Consider the following 23,337-nt stretch of genomic DNA (forward strand, 5'->3'; position numbering starts at 1 on the left):
CCCTCTCTCAGACTTTCGTGTCCTTTTATATTTTGATCGGTTTAATAAATGTGAAATTGTGGTCAATTTTTACACACAGTGCTATCTTACAGATTTACAGACAGTTGTAATCAGTGGTTAGTGTTGTAGTTACCTCAGTGGAGCATGGTCTTCTGTTGTCCTCTTGTTCCATTGACTCAGTTGTCCTGTCTGACATGGGGGATATGGTGTAGATGGAGGGACTGAGCCTCTGCTTGCAGTGCAGCAGAGAGAGAGCCGTCTTGCTGGAGAGGCCAGGTGGGTTGGGGTCGTATCCGCTAGTGGACCACGATGAATACACTGAGGGCTCCTGTTCATCCAGAGTAGAAGGGTTTGGTTTAATGTAGTTCAAATAACACCAGCTGTTACAGGTGTTGGATAGCAGACTGGGGTATGATGGTCCAACATGGGTGATGGGAGAACAAACACTGGGTAGACATGTCTGATTCTCCCTTTTGAGTTCCTGATTGCACGTGTCCTCTGACGCCTTGTCAACACGTCCCACCTCCCCCTCTTCTTCTTCTTTTACTCGTTTCTGCTGCTGCTGGGCCTCAGGGAGGAGCTCTATACTGCTTGAAGGGGAAAGCATGCGCTTGTTGCCCCCTGAGCCTGATATCCTCAAACCGTGGTCAGACCACAACTGAAGGTCTGGACTTGTGTTCCTATGGTTTCTGTAGTCAGCTGTTGGGATGCCTATATCATGTGAAACAGCATCGACCGCCTCCTGGGGCCTGGGGGAGGTGGACTGAGAAAATGTGGTGTATATGGCACATGCTAGAGTGAGGGTGTCTGTTTGATGACGCACTGCTACTGTTGGAGATGCGACTGGCCTTAGTAATTCCAGACTGGAGGTGATGTGAGGGGCAGAGTGCTGGATGTGGGGGGGACTTACTCGAACCTCTGAATAATCCTCGTGTAGTAGAGGAATCTCTAGCTTTAGTCCAGTAGACATGGGGAGGTAGCGAGCTCTGGCTGCCCCTGATGGTCCATGTGTAGGATAGGGCTGTGCTGCTTGAGGAGGGGGCTGCTCTGTATGGATGTGTGAGGCCTCTTCTTTTACAGGATCTACAGATGTGAGTTCTGTGCTGCCTGTTAACTGAATATTCTGACTGAGTTTCCACTGAGAGAAGATCTCTTTGCATTGCAATCTTACTGGATTACGCACGACTGTGTCACCTGATATCGGGGAAGTAGGGGACCTGCTGCAGTGCACAGAAGTTGGGCTCGCTTGAGAAGATGTGACACGTTCGGGACTACGGCTCGGTTTGGCGCACTGCTCCTCCTCCTCCTCATCTGGATCTTTGATAGCAGTGTGTCTCATAAGGAGACATTTCCTTCTTTCCCTCCAGCCGACTGCGGAGCGCTCAGGGGACAGACAACTGTAGTCAAAAGACTTACTGCGAGTCTCTGCCATTAAGACACTTGGTTGTGGGTCATGAGGCGCCTGCTCAGATGCAGAGCGCCTCATCTCTCTGTGCTGATGCACCCCAGGCACCGTCAACATGTGAGGAGCTCTTGATCTCCTCAGCGGTGTTGATCCCGCTATCTCCATGTCTGGTCTATTTGACTCTTCGAAGGATGTGGAACGACTGGATGCGTAAGATGCGCTACTGTCCTGACTGGGGCTGCGTGGCAGGGATATAGAGTCAAAACTGGATTCCCCTGAGGATTGGGCAGCCTCGGCTAGACGTAAGCGCTTCTTCTTTGGAGGGAGCTTTTCAATGGGGAGCTGGGCCAGAGAGGGGCTTCTCTGTGGCCACTGGAATTCATCAGGTTTCTCTGAATGTTTTGGCTCTATTGAGGTCACTGTGCTCATATTTGAATCCTCCGTGACCAGTATTTCTGGAACCTTTACATTGTGTTGGCGGACCAGTTTCCGACTTGTTAGTTTTGTTGACTGCTGGGGTTGTTTCTGAGGCACCAGTTGATATTCCTCATGAGGTGGAGAGTTTTTTGTTGTCTCGGCGACTTGACTCTCATTGCACAAAGATTCTTGTTTTTCAAATGAACTAGTGTGTTGTATTACAGAGCAGGTTTGTAGTGTAGGTCTCCTGGGCCCCTCAAAAGCCACATTGCTTTCATCTTTACACTGTCCTGACAGGAGGGCAGGAGAGGGTAGTGAAGGAGAAGAGGGATCGTCAAATTCAAAACTCTCCTCTTTCCTTCTCTTGCGCATTGCTGAAGCTCCTGCTCTGACTGCGTGGTTAATTAGCTGTGAGCACCCCATTTGACTAATTACCACCTCATTTCTGGGATGATGTGCTAAGCACAGGCTTTGCTTGTGTTTCTTATAACCCTCCCAATCTTTGCATCCAGTTCCACACGCCTCACACTCGTATGGCTGCGGTAGGCTTTGCTTGAGGTCAGGCACAGTGGCAACGCTGTCGGGGTAAAGTGAATGAGAACCCTCATGCTCCTCTTTTGTAAGTTCGGCGCCAAGTGGGATTTCAATAGCCGGCTGCCGTCTTAGCATCCCATAACGACGGGATGAAGGCTGTCGTTCATCAAAGGACTGACTTAGGCGGAACTTACTTAGGCCACCACTGGAGGCGTCGAATGAACTAGCTGCAGACGGCATTGAGTGACTTCTCAGCAAAGGGGCGGTGGATGTTTGGCCAGCTGGCTGCTCTACATTTAGGGATGGATGATGAAATTTTTCACACGGAACTCCCATGGTGATGGAGCCACTGTTTTTATAGCCCAGATCTCCAGCTTTAGGGCTGTGAATTAGGGTTTCTTTCACAGATGAACCCTTTTGAGACTCTGCACTATTCTTCCTAGAGAGTGAGAATCTCCTTGGTTTCACACTGTCAATTTTACTGGTGTCAACCACTGCCTCGTTGATAGTGATGAGTTTGGTGATATGGTCAATGACCTGCTTCTTGGGGACTGTGAACGGGATGCTTTTGTCCTCCTGACCAGGGGGCTGCTGGTTGTGGTGCCGAGACATCCTATGTAGGTGTCCGAGACGTCCATATTTGCCGAGGATGATCTCTGCGTAGCTTTTGGCACTTGTGTTCGGGGGGCTGTCCTGTGTCTGCTCAGTACTTTCAGAGCGAGAGAAATAGCCTGATTCTGTACTGCCTTTACTCCCTAAAATAAGAGATGAGGTCTTTTCATCAGATGAGTCTCGAGCACCATGTTTTCCTCTACTCAGACGCAGGGCCAGTCTCTTTTTCACTGCGTTGGAGTCACTGTTTCCTCCGGTGCAATCTTTGGCCCTGTCTGTTTCATGACTCTTGATTGAGGCTGTACTGCCTTGCCTTTCTGTAAGGGAAGATGCTGATGATAGCTGTCTGGTTTCATCTTCTGATTCAGTGACTTGCTCCTCTAAAGATCTCGGCTCCCCGAGTGCTAGACCTGCCTTCACCCTGTGGGTGTGCGATTTGCGGTGTTTGTACAAGTTACTCTTGGTCTTAAAAGAGAAGCCGCATGGGGCACAGGGATAGGGTCTTTCACCTGTGTGGGAGCGAATATGTTTCTGCAGGACACTCGGCTTTGCACATGCACGGCCGCAGTAAGTGCAGACGTATTTGCCTGGTCTCTGAGGCTTGCGCTCACGTTTCTGTTTTGGGGTGCCTTCCTGGGTTTCTGGTTTAGATTGGGTGGGGCCACCTGCTGAGGAAGGCGAGTCTGGTGACAAACTAGAAACCGCGGTTGCTTTCGTTGCCTCATGTTTGTGTTCCGGCGGTGCATCCGAGTCGACGCTCTGCCGCTGGTTCCTGAGACGTTTACGTTCAGGATGCTGTCTTCTGGACTGTTTGGGTGTGCCATGGGGTTTTGGGGAACCAGTTTGCTGTTGCCGACGGGGCTGGGAGGGAGACTTAGCCTGCGGGCCTCGGTGAGGAGACTCTGGTTGACAATGTTCTTGACCTTCGGACTGCTCCCCAGTCGTCAGGCGACTATGCAAGGCCTCCATAAAATGGAAAGGCAGCCTCAGGTAGACACGTGGGATGCGTCTGCCTGTGCCAGGCTACAGAGTTCAAGCCAAATGCGAGCGAATTCTATCAAATTATAGTTGACTTCATAATTTTCACTTGTTTCGCTTAAACTTTATTGCCTGCCAGCAGAATGATGCCATCAAATGTAGAACGACGGCGTCAAAGAATGCAGCCGTGATGTGTCATGTGCTGTGGAGGAAGTCCTCTGCCATAATGACCTAAAGTATCCCATCATGAAGCACTCAGCCAGTCTTGCTGCCACACAGTCTGATACTCAGTTGACTCAGCTGAGTATATGCGTCTTCTGTCTTCTCAACATGAAGATCTGTGAAGACAAACAACTCATTATATAAAACAAGTCAACTCCGAGACACAGATAACCCTCTGACCCTGCGCTTGCCAAATATAGATATTTATGTTTCACGTGTTACATAATAACTGTATGTGTCATAACATTCAGCTTTCGCTGTACCAGGCCTGCTGAATACTTTTACATTAGAATGGTTTATGTAATATATTTGTGTAAAAATATATCAGCATGCAGCAAATAAAAATGATGATTCTGCTAACATTACCAGAGAGAGTCACTATGTCCAATGACCACGACAGGAACATTTCAATAACAGCATAATCTGAAACTGTCATGGTCTTCAATGATTTCTAGTCATGCATTACTTAGTTCAAAACCGTGGAGCACAATATTTTTCTATCGGACAGAAAATACATATCCCACCCACTCCCATAAAATGAGTCAATGCTGCAAAACAAAGCAAAAAACATGTTGCTCAATGAAGTGTTTGTCATTTTCAGAATGAAATACAAGATGTGTTGTCATTTGGTTTTAATGAAACTGCTTTGCAAGAAGTTTTCTTTGCATGATTAATTACACTGGGATTAATAAAATTTCTCTCTTATTACAAGAATAGTTCACTGAGATGTGTTTCTGAAAATATTTGAGGCGAGAATTCATTTTAGATCAAGAACAGTTAGTTTAAACGTTTTTTGGGAGTTTCCACAGGCGGCTAGTCACCAATCGCAATGGTTTATGGGATGAGTAGTTCCCTCACTCTTAAAATAATTAGGTACACAGTCTTGTACCTTTGCCTTTTTTTCCGTTTTTTCCAATGTTTCTTTTGCTCAGATTCAAATGTTTTATGATCACGATTACTCTCGTAGCTGGTTGGCTTGATTCCATGCTGTAACTCTTTATACATCAGACTGGCAATACCTTATCCAGAGTAGGCTTGCATGACCACACACCCCTTTTGGGGGAAAACAATCCTGTGTCCCCCATAGATGGTAAAAGGGTAACCAGAAGAAGTTGAAACAGGTCTCCAAACTTTTACTTTAAACAGACCGGTAACAGTAATAGCGCTATGCTGAAGAGTTGCTGTGTAGTTGGTTGCACCAACAATAAATCCAAAAACGCTGATCTCCGGTTTGTTCCCCTGCCATGTCCTAAAAACAAGTTATAATAGAGGGGCTTTATGGCTCCAAGCTTTAGACCACCAGCGTTGCATCATCGCCAAGGCTGCGGTCCCCTTCGAGGGAAAGAAACTCGCTGTCACATGAGAGGAAATGACGAAAAGCTGTCACGTAGCGGGTTTACTGGGATCGTAGCATGAAGCATGTGAACCTTGCAGAGTGTCTCAACCTGCTCTAATTGTTGCATGTATGACGTGTTCTGTCATCCAGTATCAGCTTCCACACTTCCTCAAAATGATGATCATCGATACAGTACTGCCACATTAGAGCACATGCGGATGGCTGCTTCGTTACTTTCATTTTATCTGTGAATTTAAATACTTCAAAAAAGCCAAGAAGCCAAATGAAGGTGAGGGAAAGGCGGTTAGCTGTGAGTGCATACACAAGGTGACTCAGTGGAGATACTGAAGAGAACTCCCAATGTTTTTTTTTGTGCCAGCATACTGAAACAGTAAACAAGGCATCCCACACACTGACCAGCTGGTTTCTACACCCACGTTCTGGTGGAAGACGGCAAAGCTGCTGGATTATATCCAAATTACTGATAACAGGTTGATAACCATCTTTGGTTTAACTTGTGGGAAGAGTATACATGCCAGTGGTGGGTGAATATTAAACCAACAGTATTTTTCTTTATACAGAAAGACCATTCACATGTCTTAGGCCTAAATGTCCTGCAGTGACTAGTGAGTGCTAAATGTAGGTCAGACAGGTAGTGTAACTAGACTAAGAACTTTTTAGAGGAGAGTCAGAGACTCATTCGTCTTACTGAAAATAACGCCTCAGAGTTCAGACCGTGAGACGTTCAGAGCGCCCGCACACTCTGCATGAGGGTGACAATGACTGGAGTGAAATACATTTCAAATGGAGTACTTGCAGTAAAGAAACCGGCACCTAAAACTAAGTAACATTTTTAAAATCATGCAATGCATATTTGCTCATTTACACTTGCATGTGTCACACTCGTTCCGGAGTTAACTAAAGACTGTTCATTTGCACCTCTCATGGTGCAAATGAACCTAGCAGGCAGCTTTTTTCTCCGACACTTCTCTCCACACGGATGCTGTTTTCCCCCCTCCATCCTTGGCACTCAGCCTCTGTGATTCTCTCTAGGTGAACTGTTGCAAGGCTCTGCTAGAAAACACACGTCTGGGTGTAATGTTCCCGGTGTTAAAGTCAGACAGATGTTTGCTGGGGCAAATTACTACATATTTAGAAAGAACTGAATACCAACGTCCTTCTATAGCAACAATAGGGCTGTCCTCGACCAAAGAATACCTTACTTGGCTAACACCCATGCGATTTTGTCGACTAATCGATTTGTTGATTTAAATCGAAAGATCTGTGAAACTGAGTTTCTCCAGAGAATCACACAAAAAGCACCACTTGTGTTTACTAGAGATGTGCTCATAAGATTCTTTGAAATATGTCATTCAGCATGAAAAAAGCATGAAACAGGACTAATCGACCAAAGAAATCGTAGTCGACTAAAGCTGAAAATACACAGGCGCGCGTCACATGCCGCACGTATCACCAATACAGGTGTCACACTCTAGCGCGTCTAGAGCATTGATGTATAAAGAGAACTGGATACAGCATTGTAGGCGGGCTGCAGCGTTCTCCCTCAATAATGGACCAATTTCAAAAGATGTTGTCCCCATTAGTCACTTAGATACAAAAACATGGGAAAATAGGGTTCAGGTTGAAAAATACAGAAGGTACCCTTGTGCAGCCATCATTAATGTTACTAATCACACCTGGGCTTTTCCTGCCATGACCATCAGCCTATTACCAGCCTATAGTGAGAAGAAATGTTGATTGGTTGGTTCTCATAAGGCATTAGGCAGTAATATGAACAATGTGTATAAATATTAGGTCTGTCAAAGTTAACGCAATAATCACGCATTAACGCAAATTTGTTTTAATGTCACAAATTTCTTTAACGCATTAACGCAATCCATCTTCCGGAGGTTGTAGCGGGCTCAGTTAAAAAGGTAAAGGGAAGATACAGGCATCATATGAAACTAGAAAACCTAAGGAATCCATTGGCACCATGTTATACCAGTTTGTCGTGAAGGAGGCTAAATAACGCTCTAAACTGATGCAAAATGTTGGCGAGGAAAAAATGGCACGGACATTTTCACAGGGGTCCCTTGACCTCTGACCTCAAGATATGTGAATGAAAATGGGTTCTATGGGTACCCACGAGTCTCCCCTTTACAGACATGCCCACTTTATGATAATCACATGCAGTTTGGGGCAAGTCATAGTCAAGTCAGCACACTGACACATTGACAGCGGTCTATGTCTGTTGGGCTGCAGTTTGCCATGTCATGATTTGAGCATATTGTTTATGCTAAATGCAGTACCTGTGAGGGTTTCTGGACAATATTTGTCATTGTTTTGTGTTGTTAATTAATTTCCAATAATAAATATAAACATACATTTGCATAAAGCAAGCATATTTGTCCACTCCCATGTTGATAAGAGTATTAAATACTTGACAAATCTCCCTTTAAGGTACATTTTGAACCAATAAAAAATGCGTGATTAATTTGTGATTAATCGCGATTAATCACGGACAATCATGTCATTAATCTTGATTAAATATTTTAATCGATTGACAGCACTAATACATATATACTGTATTTAGTGCACATCCCAAAAATCTGTATGGGCTACTACATCATACAACACTGATGTATTTGCAGTGTTGGCGTACAGTTACAATCTGCATTGTGAGCTCAAAATCTGCAGGAACTGAAACACCTCAAGTTGAGTTAAAAAAAAAAAAAACTCTCTTCTATAAATTTGTGAAATGCTGCATCCATTCATACCCCACACAGAAAGAAAATATTGTATAAATGGCTTTTTAAAAATCTTGTCAATTTCCTCCTCTCACACTAATGGGCACCCAGCGGTGGTTCCTATGGTAACGGCCCTAAACCATGTGGTAGCAGATGGAAGGAGAGCTGGAGGGCTAAATTTATCTTCCAGCATCCTCACCGACTACAGAGAGAGGGAGAGAGTGCGAGGCAGGCGAAGGTGCCTCCCTCCTCGAAGCTACGGCTTTTTTGGAGAGAAAAATCAATACTTTGGGAGTCTTGGATTCGTAGTACACTGATACTCCTCCGTTCTTTCAGGAGGAACCAGAAAGGGAAATGCATACACGGGGATGACAAAGAACACTGGACCGCTCTCCATGAAAAACTATATTGAAAGCTATATTATTAAAAAAAAAAAAATAGTAATTTTAACCCTTTTTGTTTGGTTTTCCAAATTATGCTTGACCTAATAAGGCAACATTTTAAGTAAAAAATTGTGCAGTATTTCAAAAGGCAAATACAACAGATTTAAAAAATATGTATGAATATTGGCTTGAATAAGTGATTTCTAAAATTAGGTTCTGACTAAAACAATTCAAACATTTAAAAGCATCCGGACGAGAGGGAATATCACAGACTACTTCATGATGAAACACAATGAAAACAGCACGCTCATTTGAACTAGTTTCGCCATCATCCTTAAATCTTCATCTCGCAGACTCGTCTGAAGTCAGCAACAAATGCCCTCATCTGTTTGCACCACGATGGCAGCGGAGCAGTTGGCGATGCCGTCGAGTCAGAGAGCGCAGCTTCATCAGCAGCCTGATAGCGGCGCTCTCCGGGGAGAGAGGAGAGCCCTCGGGGGGGGGGGGGGGAGAGTCAGTGCATGCACAGCCGTTCCTCTGTGTATGTGTGTGTGTGTGCATGCATCTCGGGAGTGCTCCCCAGTCCACGGGGGGGACATGCCAAGCATAGGAGGTTGGATGCACAACACACAGGGAGCTCATTCACTCCCAGTCTGAGCTGCGAGCTTTAATACATACACAGCCCACGAACCACTATGCACTCTCCCTCTCCTTCATTCACACACTGACACACACACACACACAAACACCCTCACTGCAGAAGCTGCACTGTCTGCATATGTTTAAAACGGCAAACAAAAAAAAAAAATCAGATCATGTCAAAATGCCTCTCTGTGTGCACCGATTTCCACAATTTTTTTTCCCATTGATGTAGCAGCCTTTTGCAATAACAAAGAAACTGAATGGAGAAAAACCCACCAGTCCTCACATCATGTCACTCACACACACACACACACACACATTAAAATCACTGCAGATGACAGAAAAAAAGGAGATCAATGGGTTATTATTTTTTTTTACCTGGTAGCAGGTGGTGTTGTCCTCCGATTGTGAATGACTGGAATCGGGGAGAGCAGAGGGAGGTGAAGGGAAGGAGAGAGAGAGAGAGATAGAGAGAAAGGATGAATGAGAGTGACGGTGAAGAGAGAGAGGGGTAATCGAGTCTCCGCTCTACGTGCACTGGGCTGACAAACAGGTAGCTGAGTATATTATGCGTATGAATGAGGAGGAGGGGACACTCTTTCGCTGTCTATCTCCACCTCTTTCATACACCCCCCCTTTTAGTGTCTCTCTTTCAGGTCAAAGTGAAGTAGCAGCTCCTTATTTGGAAGTTGACGTAAGCTTGTGTTTCTTTTGGCAGCAGTCTCGGGCTGCACAGCTGGCAAAGCGGTGAGAGGTAGAGGGGCAGGGTGAGTGGTTGGTGTTTTAATTTGACCGGAGAAAAGGAGGTGGAGGGGGGGGGTTTACTTCATATTTTTAAAACACAGTTTCCCCATTCAGGTCTCACTTTCCAGCATAGGTGGAGAGAGCTATTGCTGCTGAGGAAAAACCCTGGAAAATTTGAAAACATATAAGGACCCGCGTGGAAAAAAAAAAAAAAAGGCACAGCTAGGGATCTCTGGAGAATGTCCACACACCACAGCGCGGCGTTCATGCTCCTGCCAGGGGTCCGGCTGAAACGAGTCCAGGCAGCTCTGACATCACTCCCCGCTCTTTCATGCCACGGGTTTCCCCCCCGCCCCCCAGGCTGAAAAGCTTGCAGACGTGTGGAGCACTGAGGGAATACCAGCCGGTGGCATGAAGGCAGGCGGTCAGCCGCTCATCTGGAAAAGGGGAAGCTGAGAGGGGAATGGAAGAGAGCCCAGGGTGTCCATCCTGCACCCGGCAACAGAGAGTCCTTGTGAGTAGTAGGGCTGGGACGATACACCTATCTCCCCATTCGATACTATCACGATTTTTTTTTTTTTTTTTTTTTTTAAAGTTATTTTTTTTGGGGTGATTTTTAAGCATTTTTTATTGATAGGACAGTGGATAGAGTGTTGGAAAGGGGGAGAGAGAGAAGTGACATGCGGAAAGGACCACAGGCCGGATTCGAACCCGGGTCCACCGCTGCTAGGACTGAGCCTTGGCATTTACATGGGCGCTCGCTCTACCGACTGAGCTAACCAGCCGCCCACTATCACGATTTTTAAGTATTGCGATTCGATATTATGATTTATTGCAATTTTTGTTAACTTTCTTAACACTGCACCATGGGAAAAAAAGTTGAATCATACCCTTCTAGGGACTTTTGCTTTGGAAAATATCTAAATTAATACAGTAAAAATGTTTGATTTCCAGCATGTATGTAGTCAGAGATGTCCTGAAGTCAAATATATCAGTCATTGTCAGGCATTATTTATTACATTTTTTCCCCAGCAACCCAAAAATGTATTTTATTTTCATTTAGTTCATAATATCGACACAATCTTTTGGTCTTCAGTTACACCTCTGTATCTTCCTGTTTCAATATGTAATGGTAATATACCACATCTTAACTGTGCACATAGTGGTGCATGGCATAATGTACTGCCAAGGCTGATGAGGGAAAGTGGAAACAGGTGAGCAGGTGGGGCGGGGAAGCTCAGGTGATGGGACAGGCGGGAAAGGGGTTACTGCAGGGCAGGAGGGAGTGGCTGAATGTGAGAGTCGGGTGACTGGGACAGGTGGAGGAATGGGAATCGGCTCTTTTCATAGCAGCAATTTTGACAAGTCATTGCAGGGTAAACAGAGGTGTAATAATAATTAATAACATTAATTATGGCCCTTTTTTCAAATTAGGAGGGCCAGGCCCCTGGTATTGTGCATGGTGCCTCACTGGAATTGCATTGACACTAAATAGAACAGGACCATAATCAATTTATCAATTACACCTGCGTTGACCCTGCAATTACATGTCAAAATGCCAGCTGTGAAAAGGGCCTATGAAGGGGCCTGGGGAAGTGGGAATGTGGCTGAGGGAGAGACAGAGAGGCGTTCCAATACCCATACTACCATACTATTTAGTATGCCAGAAAAAGATTTATGTATGTCCCATATGTATTGGGACATACTAATACAGAATGCAGTATGCCAAAAATACCAGGATGGTCTACTACATCCGGTCGCATTTTGCACTATGCAAACCAGCATGCTTTTCTGGCTATTCCGACCCACAATCCTCTGCACAGTGGATATATGAGCAAGATGGTCAAAGTTGAAGGCGTAATGTTGTGAGTAGTATTGGTGCCTTCAAACGGGGGTTGTGTTTACCGTGTTCGCGAGAAGAGTCCATATGAACGCCCCCCTCTTGTTGTATTCACGACCTCGAAAGTGGAAAGTTTCTGAAAGCTCCGAGTTCACGAGTTGTGACGTTTGTTGACGTTGTCAGAAATGGCGGAGGCCATGGAAGTTAATTTTTCGGTGCATAATAAGTTAATATATTGTAATTTTAGTCATATATTTTTTTTCTTTTTAATTTTATAATATGTCTGAGGATATTCCCAACAGCCTCATCTTTTTCCTCTGTCATTATGCGTTTGCATTTACTACATTATGTTACCCACTTGCTAGCTTGCTAAATTGTTAGCCTCTGTGCTGACAGTAATGTTAATATTGCAGTTGCTTAGCAGTGGTGTTCTTCCAACTTAACCACTTGAACGCCAAGCATATTGTGTACACGACTTCCCATGTTGTAAACACGAGCTCACGAGTTTCATTTGAAGGCACCATACGTCTCAATTCACAATATGTCAAATGCAGTATGCCAAAAATACCAGGATGTCCTACTACATCTGGTCGCATTTTGCAGTATGCAAGCCAGCATGCTTTTCTGTCTATTCTGACTCACAATCAAAGTTGTGGTAAGTATGCATACTGCATGCAATGGTACATACTTTGTTAGGGCAGCTGCAGTACGTACTAAAAGTAAAAATAAAAAGTATGCGATTTGGAAGGTAGCCGTAATGAGACACATCCTCTGCAATGGTTTAATGGCACCCGACTGGACAATTAGTTCCACTGACTGTTTATCTCGATGAACCAACTCCTAATATTTACATAACAGCGGTGGATGGAAACGTGCATTACTTTGCATTTTCTTTTGCAAATTTTCTGGAATTTTTAAAAAACAATTGTGATAAACTTGGATGGAAATCTTTCTACTGACCAAGAAAAAGTCCTTGTTATGTGTACAGTGAAGGTCTAATTGATTTTTACTCTTAGGGATTACACAATACCAGAAATTTAGTAGTCAATACCAATACCAGTGAAATTCCACAATTCTCGATGCCCAATTTGATACCACAGTAAAAAACAAAAACAAAACAATAAACACTTAGAGCTAGTGTTATGAAGTTAATCAGGTCATAATTCCTATCATAATTATCTATTTCATATTGCTGTGAAAACATCTCCTTCAAACAATTATATTTATTCAAGTTTCTTGCCAAAAACTACATTTTACAAGATTACATTTAAACACATCACGATAACGTTATCTACCTAATACTCATTCTTACTGAATGGAGCTTGAATGCATCATAATGAAACTCAATGCAACCTCCATAAACGTTAACTCTTAGCTCTGTTATTTAGCTCCACGCAGGATTGCCCATCGGCTGCTAACAGCTAACGTTACTAGCTTTCCTCCTGCCGATTTCAACACGGATTTCTTGTTCATAATGTAGCTTCATCACATTTTCTGACTGTATTTCACAACATTTGTTTGGTTTAAGTGTCATACAGCTTTGTTTGATATGTCCAGGGCTGCAAGTGATGATTTCCATTATTAAAGAATCATCAGATTATTGTCTTGACCAATTGATTAATCATTTGGAATATAACTATCGGAAAAAAAGTGAAAATGTTGATTTACAATTTCCTAAAGTCCACAGTGACAGTCCAAAACCCAAAGATAGTCAGTTTGCTATCACATACGGAAAACAGAGACAGCAGTAAATCCTCACAAATGAGAAGGTGTGACCAGACAATATTTAACAATTTTGCCAGTTGACAGTTCTGTGGCACAAATTATATTGTAAACTCTGCTCTGGGTGGCCAAGATCTGGATTAGTGTACAATTAGTTTGCTCCCCCAAGAAATATGATTATTCTGGATTGTAGAATTATTTGTTTTTTGGCAAATCCGGGCACCTCAAAATCTTCCCACATTGGATTTTACTGTCTGTTTTAGCATTTGATATGAGAACACAATCAAACATGGTATATCGGTGGATATAGTGTTGGGTATGAGAACGAGAAACATTTTTTTATACTTACGAAATCCTGAAAATCATTTGTTCAATGTTGAATTTGGGACTAACTGCACGTCTAGTATGTATATCACTGGTAACGCATGCATCAACATGCATGTATATTAATTTTTGCAAGACAAGAGATATTTTCGTTATTTTAAGTGTTTTTTTTGTTGTTGTTTTTACAAATTACATCCTAAACACTTTGCAATTTATGATGAAATTGCTGTTTATTGAGGCCTAGATCTGCTGAAAATAAAGGTGTTTTTTGCTTTCAACATATTTTGGTTTGTTGTCATATTATTTGAGCATGACATGAAGACTAATATTGGCTCAGTAAATCGGTCTTACTCCACTTGTCAGCCTCTGTGGAGGTGACAGAGATGCCAGTGTTGAGCTCTTTCACAGGGGAGGTTTGCCTCTGTGCAGCTGGGGCTTGTCTGGATGGCCTTGTCACAGTATGAACATCATGCTACCAAACACGTTTCCTCAACAGGAGTATCTCTTTTTGTAAGGAATGTAGGACAAGGAAGGGATGGAAACAAAAAGATAAGGTCTCACAATACTGTCCTCTTTTTGCTAAGCCAAACACTGCGAATTCATTTTGTACCTCAAGCTATACAATACATTAACATTTAGCAGCGGCTGAATAGAAATGATGGGCTATTTTTAAAGATGCAGATGTAGAGGGTAAATCTGCCTACTTTCAGTTTGGCCACCATTTTATTTGCAGAATAGCGTTTATCCAACGCTGACATAAACCTGTGATGCAGAAGAAAGGAGCTTTTAAGGGAAAAAGCACACACTGATGCTGTAATTGAAAATATTTTGTACTACTGTAAAATTGCAACATAACAAAAGCATGTCTGTATATAAAAAAATCCCCATTTGTGGATGGTCACACTTAAAGCAGGTCAAGCACTTTACCTCTCTCAACACGATGCTTTAAAGTAAAGCCTTGTGTTTTCATTTTGCATCGTCCATCTCATCAATCACATAATCTCTAACAGTGGTCTACATTAGAACAGACATTAGCAGGTCTAGGTAACCTTCAGCCTACAAGAGCGCATGATACAAGTAAAAGCCTGGGGGCTAATCGCGCTATCAATGCAAAACATTACGGGTGGAAAAAAAAAACGACTCACCTATGTATCACGATTGTTTTTGTTTTTACGATTTTGATATCGATATTTTAATGCCAAAATCAATGTATTTGCTTAATTTGAGTCTATGTGGAGGTAGAAGAAAGTTATCGCTTTTATTGTTGTAGTCTGAGTAACGTGACGTCATATCCGCTCCGTATCCGTCAACCAAAACAAACCGCAACCGGTCGCAGCGAGCCGAAACGAGAAAAGCAGAAGGGTCCGCCTGGATACGACCTGCACCCTCACATGTTAAATCCAACGTGGCAAACACGACACATCCAGTAAAGTATGGAAACACTTTGGGTTTCACACATTACCAGGAAAAGCAGAGCTAGACATCATGGCTAAAGCTGCATGCTAACTCATGGTCATAGACAGGAAACGTTATCGTACTGTGGTAACATGCGGTCAAGACAGCCTTCACTCTCATCTCCGTGGTCAAATCAGCCGACGCTACAACTGTAGAGCACCCATATACTGTACTGACTTTTATGTTAAATGCATTCAAACGGCCCCGATAGGGGTGACCATGGATGTTTAACGAGAATGAAGCTAACCATAAAACCTAACAATGGGCTTGGCGGAATTAGCGGAAGTATACACGTCTGACTATGTCCGGTTTTCAAAATAAGGTGTTAACAAAAGGAAACTGTATATACAAAATACATATATGGAAATAAGATTGATTAGATTATATTCACCAGAAGTATAAAACATTACATGTCCCTTATAAATTAATAAGAAAATACCACTAATTTGTGAGGGAAATGTCTTTATTCTTTGATTTTGGGGTTGCTGGAAAAAATTTAATAAATAATGCCTGACAATGACTGATATATTTGACTTCAGGACATCTCTGACTACATACATGCTGAAAATCAAACATTTTTACTATATTAATTTGGATATTTTCCAAAGTAAAAGTCCCTAGAAGTGTATGATTCAACTTTTTTCCAATGGTCTAGTGTTAAAGAAGTTAACAAAAATCGCAATAAATCTTAATATCGAATCGCAATACTGAAAAATTAAAATACAGTACATATCGAATCGGCACCCAAGTATTGTGCTAGTATCAAATCGGGAGATAGGTGTATCGTCCCAGTCCTATAAAACACTAAATACATTCTTGTGTACTATTTCTTCTACTACTTCTACTACTACTGTGCTGTTTTGGCCAAATCCTTGCTCGCCACACACTAAAGGAACAAAACTGTTAATATTAACATAACGTGCCGTTATGTGTGAGGTCTCTCACATTTCAACATCTGTTAAGATTTGAATTTTTTTTTAGTGTGGGTCAGCCTTAATAGCATTTATAAGCAGATAGCCGCATCTCTTTCTGAGAGAGAACAAAAATAATTTGTAAACTTACATAATAAAAAATAAATAAAAAATGTGTCTGCAGACAGTTTTTTGTTAATCAGCCTCGTGAGCGCATGCAGGCATTGGCTGATTATCTCAAAATGGCATTAATCGACCCCTCTTGATTGTCTAATCGCTAATCGTGTCTGTGTGTTCATATTTGACGAAGAGGTAGCTTAAGTGCCTTAAGTGTCTCCGTGAGCTATGTATCACAACCACTGCTGCTGTAACTGCTGCGGGCAAAATCAGTGAGCCACACTACAATAACTAACTTCCCATTGTTTTTGGAACATCTGGACACCTGTCCATTTCACCTCAGTATTTTTGCCTCTTCACTGCAGGTCTTAAAGATTAAGTTAAGTAAAGTCTCCGCTTAAACTTCTGATTGACGCCTGACTGACTGCTGAGGGACGATCCTCCATTGACTTGGAGGCGGATGACAGTGACTGGTCAATATCTGATTTTATCTAAAAAGGCCAATATTGGCAAACGCATATATTGGTCCGACTCTGGTTGGTTTGCGGCGGAGTGTCAGCATCCAAGCCTAGGACGGTGCTGGCTCCATCCTGCAGTGCCACAGAGGGAGTTTCTGGGCATCGTGCCACCTGTCAGAGGAGAGAGAACACAGGCAGTGTCCTCCTCAGCATCCCAGCTGTCCAGGGCTTCACGTATGGCCCTTAAACAGCAGAATCTGTCACTGCCTCCTACTGTACAGGTTGTTCTTTACCGAGTCAGCCTGTAATGCTTAATGACCTCTGAAATGCATTATCACTGTTGAAAACAGCATGTTTGATGTAGAATACGTCTGTGGGAGTGCATTAGGGCTGGGACGATACACATATCTCCCGATTCGAGACTATCGCGATACTTGGGTGCTGATTCGATATGTATTGCGATTTTTAAGTATTGTGATTCTACAAGTATTGTGAATCGTTATTATGATTTATTGCGATGATTTTTGTTAACTTCTTCAACACTAGACCATGGGTAAAAGTTGAATCATACACTTCTAGGGACTTTTATTTTGAAAAATATCTTTATTAATACATTAAAATACTTGATTTTCAGTATGTATGTAGACAGAGATGTCCTTAAGTCAAATATATCAGTCATTGTCAGGAATTATTTATTAATTTCTTCCAGCAACCCAAAAATCAAAGAATAAAGATATTTCCTTCACAAATTAGTGGTATTTTCTTTTTAATTTATAAGGGACATGTAATGTTTTATACTTCTGGTGAATATAATCCAATCAATCTTATTTCCATACATGTATTTTGTATATACAGTTCCCTTTATTAACACCTTATTTTGAAAACCGGACAGAATCACATGTGTATACTTCTGCTAACTTTGCCAAGTCCGTCGCTAGCTCTCCCGTCAGCTCCGTTCTCTTTATACATCCATGGTCAGCTCCATTGGGGCTGTTTGAATGCATTTAACATAAACATCAGTATATGGGTGCTCTACAGTTGTAGAGTCGGCCGATTTGACCACGGAGATGAGAGTGGCGGCTGGCTTGACCGCACGTTACCGCAATACAATAACGTTTCCTGTCCATGACAGAGTTAGCATGCAGCTTTAGCCATGATGTCTAGCTCTGCTTTTCCGGGCAATGTCTGAAACCCAAAGTGTTCCTATACTTTACTGGATGCGTAGTGTTTACCACTTTGGATTTCATATGTGAAGGTTCAAGTCATATCACACTGTTTTGTACTTCCTAGTTGCGACCAGCTGCGTTTTGTTTTGGTTGACGGATACGGAACGGATATGACATCACATTACTCAGACTACAACTATAAAAGTGGTAACTTCCTTCTACCTCTGCATAGACTCAAATTAAGCAAATATATTGATTCTGGCATTAAAAAATAGATTTAAAAATTGCAATACATAGGTGAATTGATTTTTTTCCCCCACCCCTAGAGTGCATACTGTAGGTTAGAAAGCAAAGAAGAAGAGGGCCTCTCTCATGTACAGTGTGGGTACCTGGCTATAAAAATAACAGTGTGTCTGGATCTAGAAGGTTGATGTGTACCTTTTCGAGAGTGTAAACCCAGCCACTAACTCCCAACAAATAGCAAGAACCACAGGTCCCCTTGCCTCCCTCCAGACGCCCAGCCACAGACAGACCAGAGATCCCCCCTCCACCATACAACCACCAACCAGAAGGGAACAGATGCCCCTCTCAACCTCAACCTGCCCTGATGGCCACAGAAAACAGCAGTGTGACCGACACATGGTAGGCTGCGCTGCCACAATTTAAAGAGTCCACAGTGAGAAATAGCCATCTGAGCTCTAAAAAGTATCTGAACAAAAAAAAAAAAAAAAAGGGCTCCACTAGCTGGGCAACCCAACAGTAGACCATGTTAACAGATGATGTGCAGAGCTCAGCTGTGGTGGGTGGTACTGGTTCAGACCCTGCTACCAAATGTTCCAATAACATACTAATTCCTTGTATGTACAACTGTACCTTTATGGACTAAATAGGCCTATGTGTGTGTGTGTGTGTGTGCTCAAGGTGCAATAATTCAGATTTTTACTGTGCACCACAGCACTGTGACCATAATACACCTACCAGCCCACTGCCTTTTGAAGACACTCCCTATTCTACATGCTTCAGAATACATTTTCATTTGTCAAGTACTTTATTATGTTTTTGTTTTAGGGCTGTCAAGTTAACACGACAATAACGCGTTAACGCAAATTCGTTTTAACGCCACTAATTTCTTTGACGCATTAACGCAATTTGTAGGTTGTAGCGGCTCAGTTTTAAAGCTAGAATGAAGATACTGGTATCATATAAAACTAGAAAAACCTAATGAATCCATTGGTTTGCAAAGGAAGCTAAATAACGCTCCGAACATATTAAATTAAATACATACAAATAAATTAAATTTTGGAAAAATAAAAAAAATTAAAACTGGCATGGCCATTTTTAAAGGGGTCCCTTGACCTCTCACCTCAATATGTGTGAATGGTATATAGTTGGAATCCCTCAGTTATACTTTAAAGCACATTGTTTCAATATCTTAATCACCTTGTTTGAGATTTGTTTTAGACTTTAGAAATAGTAACAACCGAAGAAGTAGACAGAGAGCTGTCAACACAATCAGTTTAGAATAACTCCTATATTCCGATATAAATGTCAGATCATTATTTTCATAATATAAATGATAATGCTTGTTTTCATTTTTGACCTGCCTGCTCACTTGTGCGGGAACTTTTTGCCAAAGTATCAAAACATGTAGTAATTATCAATTCATAATTGTTGTTTTAGCGTATCTGTAAGTTATTTCATCGTGTTTGGGTTTTGTTTCTATTAGATCATCTAGAGTGTTAGTGACACACACACATCAGCAATCCTGCCATTTACTCATAGTTTGTACACAAAGCAAAGTCTGAGAACCGCCAACTAATCGTCTGCCAGTGAAATTGTGACCAGTTGTCTGATGTGACTCAGAGTCCTGTCAATAATTGTCATTGTATGCATGGCTGTAGCCAGCTATGAGGTCACCGAGGTCCAGACCTTGGTAAATATTTCCTAAAAACCCATCGTCTCTCTCCATCTGAATGATGTGAAACCGCTTGAAACTGGCATCTATCAATAAGACAGCTATCCGTGGTGGTGAAGATGTGCCGGGTGAGATGACTGGAGAAGGCAGAGTGTGTGTGGCAGTCACCGCGGTGTCTCCAGTGCGCTCTGCTCGCCTGACAGCACAGTTGTTGTTCACTGCAGTGATTTTACACACAAAAACCACAAGATATTATTGAAAATTATTGACGCTCTGTTCTGCAATTCTTTAATATTATTGATGTTATCTTTGATTTCTACAACCGATGATGATAATTTCATCAGCGCGCGCAGCCACTCACGTGAACTTTGTCTCGTCCAGTGACCAGAGTCCCAAACAGGGTTGTGTGTCTGTCAGACGGTCTGAAGGGGATACTACCTTATCAGCAGACTATAGGGCAGGTTTTTCGTGAAATATTGTGACTTTATTTTCATTAAAATGCGACTTTACTCTTGTAATATTACAACTTTTCCCTCAAAATATTACAACTTTATTCTCGACTTGTCAGAGAACACAGATACGTGGGATTTGTTTTGAATGTGCAGAAAGTTTTGAACATGAGCAGAAATCTCGCTGGAACACATAAGACCTATTAAAGTCCAGGGGTTTGTAAATAAATTAAAATGCATTAAGCATAAAAATTTAAACTATTTTACTCCGATTTTATGCATATGGTGTTGTGTGCTTTATATTATTACAGTTTTTTCTAAAATTAAAATCGCAATACATTACCTTAATTACAGTATCGCAATATACTGAATCGTAACCCCTGTATCGTACACAGCCTCTAATACAGAATGCCTGCGAGCCTTACTGCATTACATTCCTATATTTCTTGAATTGTCACCTGCCGCCTGAATTTTGTGTTTTCCTTTAAATAAATAAAGGGATTTACACCATAAACTGGTGCATAAAAATTCACCAGAATGCAGGAAAGACCCCCAGCTTAATATTATCCATTAAAAGAAACATTCTGGACCTCACTAATTTCCGATCCCTGGCTACGGCCCTGATTGTATGTATTTTATTTTTAACCACATACTTGAGGATCACAAATAAATACTGAAAGCCGCTCCATCATCCTTCTCAAAATGTACAGGAAGCTGACAGACGTGCAGCATGGACCACCAAAGCGTTAAGCAGTCCTGTAACAGTTTCAGTCAATCATGCTCCGCATACTGATCTGCACGGGTGGTCCACCACCAAAGCCCTATTTTGAGCCAGGAAAAACCCTTCTTACAGGCCGCTGGAAGCTGTGCCAGACACTGGCTGATGTTTCTGCACTTCCCTTGGTCAGCATCGCAGGCTGATAAAAGTCATAACCTTAAATTCTAAAAGGAAAAGGATTTGAATAACAAGCCACATACTGTACTTGTGACTTCCAAACAGTGACAGTTTACAATTATCATTGCGATCATTGTAATATTGCCATTAAAACGTAAAGAGTATCTACCGGAGTGGAGACTCCTTTTCTGCTCTTTGAACTACTCAAACCCAATGTATATTCTACAGGTAAACCAAGGGCAATTACTCTATAAATAAAAAGTGATATTTACAGACAGACTCACTGACAACAGGTTCATTTACAGAAAGGTGGGGTTGCGCATATATTTAGAGCAGCAGCAACCCAAATCAGGAACAAGGAGAGCGTGCACAAAGATCCATAGAATGGCGGGCATTGTGCTTGCTGAGAGAAAACAAGTTGAAAATATTTAAAAGGAAATGCTAAATATAGGACAAATGACCAGTCACTTGCTATATTTGTCCCCACATTTAAGTTAGGCGAGTGTTTGTGGTTTCAGGGAGTGAGTGTGGGTTTCGGTAAGGCCGCCGACTGAAACTGTGACACTGTTTGCATACACTCATCACCATCATGATGACAAAGGCGTACCGCTAAAGGCTACACCTGCAGCCAAATGAATAGCCGGCATCTCGTGAGACCGTGTGAATCAATGCTTCTGGACTTGAACAATCATCCTAAGCAGTAAGATACCCGGTGGCATAAGGAACGGCATCTGCTTACATACATTTTATGAGCTATGTTTGAGGTTTTCGCTGCGTCATGTGATTCATGCAGTGACATGACATTTCTCTAGCAGGAAACCGACACTCTTCCCAAGTATCTTTAACACATCATACCTGATGACATCAGTTAGTAGTTACTGGCTCTGTCATATCAAACACAAACTACTTAGATATCTATCTTACCGCTGTAAGGCAGATGGCAGAGGCTAACATGCAAAATGCCAACTTTGCCCATCCGTATCTAATCTAAATACTCCTTCACACAAGTGTCTTGCTCGAGGACACATCGACATGTGACCGGATTCTCAATTGATTTGATAAACTTGAATGACATTCTATTTGAAACAGTGTTGCTCTGATAAAAAACTGTTGACCATTCATCATTCACAACACCCAACATTTATCGTTTCGCACGCGGTTTTTGCCAAAATGTCAATCAAAAACCACGTCCACTAACTATAGTGCATGCGAATGTCTGCACAAAATCGAGAGTGCTGTTCGCTGAGTGGGCTTGTTCTTTTTTTTTTGATAGGGTGGAGGTAACAAAAGTTGCGTGCTGTAAGCGAAAAATGTCAACTTTTTCTTGAGCATTCGACTGCACCACATAGTCATCAGCTGCCATAGAGATGGTGGTGATGGTGTTGAAAGCTCTGGAAAAAAGCTAATAAGTGGACATTGAGTTAGAATTGTTTTGTCCATTTCCAAGGTCAAGAATTAACTTCTGTGCTTAACTTTTAGCCAACATGGGCGAGGAAGCTGCCGAGTTAACGGATCCATCTCCACAACAGCTGAACAACCTCCATCTGCCGATGAAGACTGAGTGATGCTGGATGAGAGCTCCAGAAGGAGCTGGTAAGTGAACCCTTGAGGTGGGATTGTTTTGTCAAACGACAAGGTCAAAAATTAACTTTCATTGTCAAACGTTAAATGATATTAAAACCAGTATGCAACCTCCGGGTCTTAAAAGTGAAGCCAGCATGGAAGTGCCTTAAACTTGTATTCTTTTTAATAGCCAGCAGGGGGCGACTCCTCTGGTTGCAAAAAGAAGTCTGATTGTATAGAAGTCTATGAGAAAATGAGCCTACTTCTCACTTGATTTATTACCTCAGTAAACATTGTAAACATGAGTTTATGGTCTCAATCGCTAGTTTCAAGTCTTCTTCAATACAGCATGATGTTCATTTAGTAAATTATGGTCCCATTTAGAGTGAAATAGACCATAAAGCAGGGTATGCTTTAAGGCGTGGCTACCTTGTGATTGACAGGTCGCTACCACGCCGTTGTCCGTGTTTTCGTCGTACAACTTTAACCCTTTCACAGTGTG

General features: G+C 42.2%; 1 protein-coding gene and 1 long non-coding RNA gene across 4 annotated transcripts in view; one reads left to right on the top strand and one right to left on the bottom strand.

Annotated features, from left to right (window-relative positions):
• Positions 1–23,337, bottom strand: part of hivep3a (HIVEP zinc finger 3a) — a 46,507-nt gene that overhangs the window by 10,820 nt on the left and 12,350 nt on the right. Inside the window, exons 1-3 of one of the 3 annotated variants that reach the window (XM_037796028.1) lie at positions 13,932–14,596; positions 9,655–9,691; positions 134–4,284 (exon numbers count right to left, since the gene is read on the bottom strand). In XM_037796028.1, coding sequence (XP_037651956.1) covers positions 134–3,937 — 3,804 coding nt within the window. In that variant the 5' untranslated portion in view covers positions 3,938–4,284; positions 9,655–9,691; positions 13,932–14,596. Of the gene's footprint in view, positions 1–133; positions 4,285–9,654; positions 9,692–13,931; positions 14,597–23,337 lie in introns of those variants that run through there. The other 2 variants (XM_037796027.1, XM_037796029.1) reach the window with 2 other exon arrangements.
• Positions 9,903–17,543, top strand: LOC119503999. Its single transcript, XR_005210464.1, has 2 exons — positions 9,903–10,534; positions 16,755–17,543. It is a non-coding gene; the product is annotated as an uncharacterized LOC119503999 (long non-coding RNA).

Source organism: Sebastes umbrosus, chromosome 15 (assembly GCF_015220745.1).
Source record: "Sebastes umbrosus isolate fSebUmb1 chromosome 15, fSebUmb1.pri, whole genome shotgun sequence".
NCBI classification, from domain to species: Eukaryota; Metazoa; Chordata; class Actinopteri; order Perciformes; family Sebastidae; genus Sebastes; species Sebastes umbrosus.